Source organism: Sorex araneus, chromosome 6 (assembly GCF_027595985.1).
Source record: "Sorex araneus isolate mSorAra2 chromosome 6, mSorAra2.pri, whole genome shotgun sequence".
NCBI lineage: Eukaryota > Metazoa > Chordata > Mammalia > Eulipotyphla > Soricidae > Sorex > Sorex araneus.
In genome coordinates this window covers 151,315,029-151,321,691 of record NC_073307.1, presented here as the reverse complement: position 1 = coordinate 151,321,691, position 6,663 = coordinate 151,315,029, and the positions used below count along the sequence as shown (strand labels likewise).

Genomic DNA, 6,663 nt, shown 5'->3' with positions numbered 1-6,663 from the left:
CAATGATGTACACATGACATGATCATTCACGGCACTGTAAATCACATTAATTCAATTAAAAATGATAGAGTATTTTTATTTTAAACTGAAGAATTAACATCCCATATCTCTGTGGTTTATCCATGGGCTAATAGATCTGAGAGTCTCTCTTTATCCAACACTGAACATGTTTGCTTCCTGTAGATTTATAGTATAGTTGAAAGTGAGGTCATGTGATGTCTCTCATGTTTAATGGTTCAATTAAAATTTTAGAAACAATTTGTTTTAAGAACCTTCCCAGGAATTTAACAAATGTGACAGAGAGTTTGCTTCACATTCCACTAATCCCTAAATTGTTTGATAATGTAATTATTTTAATGAAATAGACTTTTCCAATCAATGAAAAAGGAATATGTTTAAATGTCCTATAATTTCTTTTTATCTCTCTGAATAGTAATTCATTACTTACTAAATAAGTATTTTACCTCCATTGCTCACGTTTTACTCTGCATTTTGTTTGACATGGTCATGAATAGGCCTTATATTTTATTTATATTTATATAAATAGATTTCTATATGTCTGTGTATAATTTTAATATTTTTATTATATAATTATACATATGACAAAACCTTTATTACAACCCAGCAGATTTTTGCGGCTTCTTAAATTCTACTCCTTGTAATCTGCCTCAGTTTAAAATAATTTATTTTTAAGGATAATTGACATTCCTTTGCTATTTCAATAACTAACATCTGTTAGAAACTAAATGATTTTCATACAATAATTACATGAAAAACTCGTGGTATTACATAGAAAGTGGGATCAGGCTTTGGGATCAGGAAGTGAAGAATGAGGGAGTTCCCATCCATAAAACACAGAAAACAAGAAAAAATAAAATAGACAAAGAATTTTACATAGGGCATCATTAAGAAGAAACCAAACCTGAGAAACCAGTGGTCCTTTTTTTCCAAGGAATGTGTTTTAAAGTTCACCAATGACCACTTTAAGATTCCCATTCCAGAAAAAAGATGGAATAGTGACAGAGAGATTTATTGTGAACACGACTTGCCCAAGTGCACAATTGTTTGACTTGAATAGAGGTCCAAGCAGAGGTACCTCTGCAAATGACAGAGGTCAGGAAAGCTGGAGGGAGTGACAGTCAAACTGGGAGTGGAGAAACAGGAGACAATTTAGTATTTCATTTAGTGTTTTTTAAATGTGAACGATGAACAAACTCAACATTTCTCCTTCTTTTTCACATCCCACTGCAAAGTCCACACTGACAACTCTTGTGGGGACAAAAGGGAAACTGAAGGGAAGTATCAGTGCATCTGATGCGGAGCAAATCAAGAATAAACCCAGGATCTTGCATCCAGCTGTATTTCACAACCATCTGTCTGAGGAGAGGAACTGTGCAGAATCCTGAACTGTCCTCAGTGGTTCCAGTAATACCTGACCAGACCCCTGGAAAAAGGCAGAGAGAGACAGTGAACTAAATCCCAGTAATTAGTCTGAAGTAAAGGAAATCTGAAACGAAAATCTGCCCTTTGTGTACTTAGCTGATGCAGGTATTCAAATATAAGAAAACACTTGAGCATAGACCAAGTCATTGAGACTATGGAATATTAGACTGCTGATACTTCCCAGGTCATGCAATGCTATATAGTCAGTCATGAGCAAGATATGCAGGGACCTTCATAGAGGCCGGTCAGCTTGGGTGACTGGACACTCCAGTTCACCAGTACAGTAGGTATTGTGTCACCCAGCTGTGGGGCCTCCACACTAGATGGCCGACTTGGAAATGTGTTCGAGCATCCTCCTGAATTAGGAAACCTCTGACTGCAAATCCTCAGCAAATGCAATAAGACTAATAGAGTACTCACAAAACTTAGCAACAGAACAAACAACCCCATAATAATGTACATAAGAGATGAACAGAACTCTTATATGTTCAATTAAAAATAGTATGGGGATTAAAATATGATTAATGTTACCTAACCCAAAGAATCTACATGGAGGACTGAGTTTGATAAGTGGACGTGTGGAGAGCATGAATGAGGGACCTAGAGCAGTGCTGAGGGATGTGGAGTCTCTGATGATGGGCCAGAATGACAATATTGTTTTTCTAGAAGATTCTTATTATAGTATTTTAAACTATTTTGCTAAAGTAAAATCACACACATATAAATGATAATAAATGAATAGCAATCACTAATATATTACTCTATATTATTACTCTTTATTATTATTATTATTTTTTATTTTTATTTTTTTGCTGGTTCTGGGATTGAACTCATTTAATGAGGAAGAGATATCAGTTGTTCTTTTGACTTCACTTCTTTTGTCTGCTTAGATCTCTGTCAGAAGTCACAGGATAGAAAGGCTTATTCAAAGGGATTTTCCGGCAACATATCTCAGTCTCAGGTGACTGTTCTTTTCCTTGACCTGTGTTCTTCCTCCACTTGCTCATCCAAAGCAAATGATACTGATATATTTTTCTTGGGTCTTAATCTTAAGTCTTCTTTCTGCAGGATTGGCTTTAGTGGTTTAGGTTCCGCTGAACGTTGCTGCATACGTTGTCTTTAATCTTTGGCAAATCCAATTCTGGTAGAGAATCTGTCTGATGAGCATCTTTTCCCAGATCCTCTTGGGTTCTTTGCAGTTGAGATGCCTGAGGTGAATGATTGTTGGCCAGTATTCAGATCTTCATATTTTTCCCCAATGGCTGATAATAGCCAGCACAGACTTTCAATAATGTGTTGATGGTTCCTCTTTTGTAGAATTCTGATTGCTGAACAGGATTCCACTCTGCAGATGGACTTGTTCTCATTTACTAGATTTTCCAGTAGTAGATACTCTATTATATCACGAGGTAGGAGTGCACCCTTCTTGTCTTGTTTATTTGCTAGGAGTAACATGGGTTTCCCTGCCACTCTCTTATCTGACAGCAGACGTGTTAAGATAATCTTTGCTTCTTCCATGCGATCCAAATCACTGGAGTCCAGGACAAAAACAAGTCCATGTGCTTGTGTATAATAGTTCGGCCAGATTTCTTGACCCTTTTCATCTCCATTCAGGTCATAGATGGCAACTTCATACTCATCCACCAGGAGTGTAATCAGTCCAGATTTCAAGCTATGTTTCACTCTATTGGGTAGTAATCTTTGGAAGGCCTCAACAATAACGGTTTTACCAGCATTGTCCAAGCCAACAGTAATGATGTTCACGTTTCTTCGTGTCCCTTCAGGTGTCCTAAACCGAGGTCAGCAGGCAGTCAGTAGCCGGAACATGATTTGTGTCTATTTTCTGATAATTGGCAGAGGTTTTGAGGGTTGTCTCAAATGGTCTGTATTTTGTTAGCATCATCAAGAAGGTCAAGTCATTGGTCCAGCGGGCTCTCTGGGCGGCTGTGTCTCACCGCATGCGTTCGGTGCTCTGGAACTGCTGTGTATGGACTGGATCATGACAGCCGTTGGCCAAGGACAGGCAAAGGAAGAACGAGGACCAAGCTGGTTGCTGATTAGTTACCGTTTATTCAATCTTCCATCTTTCTCATCTCCCGCACTCCCAGCTCTGGCCTCTCTCTCTTTATTATTTTTTTAATCAGTAGACTCCAAATTCACTGTAGCACTTTAACACTGCAGTCCTGTTTTCATCAATTTGCTCTAGTGGGCACTAGTGAAGTCTCCTTGTGAGACTTGTTGTTACTGATTTTGGCATATCGAATATGCCACAGGAAACTTGCCAGGTATTGCCTTGTGGGCAGGATACTCTCAGTAGCTTGCTGGGCATTCCCAGAGGGAAAGAGGAATCGAACCAGGGTCGCCGCATGCAAGGCAAACACCCTACCCACTGTGCTGTCGCTCCAACCCAGACACCAAATAGAAGTACAATTTTTTTCTTCATGTGATTGATAGGAAGAGTTATTTATTAGGACATCCACAAGATGGAAGAGTGAAAATATATTTTCTGAACATCTTATTAATAATTTTAATTGGATAATGTGACTTTCTGAAAAATAGTATTTTCACATAGAATAAAATATTAAGAAAATTTATTCTTTTAAATTTAACTTTTTTATTTTTTCAAAACATAACTTCTATTTATCATCAGAAACAGTTATTAATCTATTCCAAAGTCTCCTCATGGCACCTTTTACCTCCTTATTTCTGAATGTGTAAATCAAAGGATTGAATAAAGGAGTTAGGACAGTGTAAAATACCTCCAAAATTTTGTCAAAAGATAAATCATCTGGTGGCCGTGCATACTCCATTATACATGGGACAAAGAACAAAACTACAACAGCAACATGAGATCCACAAGTAGACAGGGCTTTCTTCTGTCCTTCTGTGCTGTGTTTTCTCAGGGAGAACAGAATGACCCCATAGGACACAAGCAACATGGAGAAGATCAGGATACAAAAGAAACCACTGTTGGTCACCACCAAAATTCCAAAGGCATAAGTATCAGTACAGGCAAGCTTCAGTAATGGGTACAAGTCACACATAAAGTTATCCATGACATTGGGGCCACAGAAGGGTAGTTGAATAGTAAAGACAATTTGTGTAATGGAATGCAAAAAACCACCGGTCCAGGCTACTCCAATAAGAATGCCACAGAGCCTTGAGTTCATGATGGAGGAATAGTGCAAGGGTTTGCAGATGGCCACATACCTGTCATAGGCCATGGATGTGAGGACAATCACCTCTGTCCCACCAAATAGGTGTGCCGCAAAGATCTGTGTCATACAGCCTCTATAGGTGATGGTTTTCTTCTCATAGAGACAGTCTATAATCATTTTGGGGGCAGCAACAGAGGAAAGACAAGTATCAATGAAGGACAGGAAAGACAGGAAGAAGTACATTGGGCAGCCCAGTAGCGCAGGAGTGCTGCGGATGGTCACCACTATCAGTAGGTTGCCGCAGACAGTTGTTATGTAGACACACAGAAATACAACAAATATAATTTTCTGAACTTGTGGATTCTTTGAAAGACCAAGAAAAACAAACTCAGTTACAAAGCTTTGGTTTTGCATGCTTTCCCACGACACATTCAGATCGACCAGATCGACCATACTGAGCCCTAAAATCTGCAATATCAAGTGTAAAACCTTACATCAGACCCATTTATTCTCACTGACATCCACAAGATTCATCACCCATATGCTCCTTTTTATTTCCTTCATCACTGAAATCACAAAAGCAGAATTTGAACATTGTGCTTACTAAGTAATTAAACTGTTCAGATAGACAATTAGAGCTTCTGAGGAGGATCAAAACTGGGAGCAATAAGGTTTAGAAGTTAAATAATTTATTTAAATCTTAGCCATGGTAAGTTGTTTTAAAAGATTCTGAAGCCAATTCTAGTTCTGAAGAATAGCAATTTATCTGTCTTCACAGGCATCGCCTTGTAATAGCAGGTATCAGATGCATGATGCCCCTGATCAGGAGAACATCTCATCTAGAAAGGGGAAAGAGTGTGTTAGAGGCGCTTTAAAATCCAAGCTATCCCCAGTAATTTCTGGATAAAACTTTTAGTGAATCAGATCATAGAAGGGTATCTCTGTTTCAAAATGCGAGCTTTCTATATGTACAGAACACATAACAAGTATGCATGTGTTACATATTTTTATACAATACAGCTTTACATTAAAATATTACACGACTAATATTACTAGTAAGTGAATGATTTTGAAGTTAAACAATGTCTGTCTAATAAATATTGAGAACATTTAAACACTAAACTCTTGCTGTTAGTTTATCTATATTTACCTGTGTAGGAAAATCACCCTTTAAAGTGTTATATCAATTAAATAAGAGATGTAACAAATGGCAATCTGGAATTTAAACACAAATACGAAATTTCAATACCCAGTTCTTTACCCTAGATCCACCCAGTAGGGAAGAAGATTTCTCTTTCTAAACAAGGAATTAAGAGTGCAGATAACTTTGTTTTGTTCATAACGTGAATCCAGAGGTCAAGTACCAAAATTACATAGTATGAGAGAATATTGAATATAGTTGAATTGAGTCTTTACTGATAACTTGTTAAGTATATATATATACATATATATATGTATATATATATATATATATAAGTTTGTCCAGTTTGATCCAGTGTAACTTCCTGAGGTACAGGTGTTTCAAATTTATTGGCATTTTTTTCTTGCTAGTAGAGATGTTTATTTACTACTTACCTGAATGTTTCAATGGCTTATGACAAGAGTGATTATAGAATAATTTTCTACCAGGAAAACACAAAATTGTTATTTGCATTATTGTAGAATTGCTAGTTAATATTACTATTGTCTCTCTCTTAGAAAATCTGACATCTTACCCACAGAAAGCTGTTCCTTTAATTCTGCACAGAACTATTGCAACTATTCAGTTTATTATCAGACACATTTCAAGAATAGTTGCATCCTCATTTCAAGTGCTCACCTAATGAGGAAAGCATCAAAAAGTTTTTGCATATATTCTTTGCATATAAGCTGTATATTTGTAATATATAACAATGATAGTGTTCAAATAAATTTTTATTTATTTAATATGAGCTTAAAAAGCTAAATAAGCTTTAAAAAGCTCACAATATTGATAAGACAAATACAAATTCTACTGTTTACAGTTCATTAAGAATGAATATAATCAAGTCTATTATATTTCCAGAATAGGTAGCATTCCTAA

The 6,663-nt window shown here is 36.6% G+C and overlaps 1 protein-coding gene and 1 pseudogene across 1 annotated transcript; both read right to left on the bottom strand.

The window, feature by feature from the left end:
- Positions 1-2,400: 2,400 nt before the first annotated feature.
- LOC101543187 (ADP-ribosylation factor-like protein 13A) lies at positions 2,401-3,270 on the bottom strand (annotated as a pseudogene).
- An 809-nt stretch (positions 3,271-4,079) lies between these two features.
- LOC101540008 (olfactory receptor 4C15-like) lies at positions 4,080-5,015 on the bottom strand. Its single transcript, XM_004621595.2, has one exon. It carries the CDS (start codon positions 5,013-5,015, stop codon positions 4,080-4,082), a length of 936 nt encoding a protein of 311 aa, XP_004621652.2.
- Between the last annotated feature and the right edge of the window lie 1,648 nt (positions 5,016-6,663).

Bases quoted from the DNA above. Each gene is read 5' to 3' on its own strand.
- LOC101540008 (XM_004621595.2), bottom strand. From the start codon at position 5,015: ATGCAAAACCAAAGCTTTGTAACTGAGTTTGTTTTTCTTGGTCTTTCA.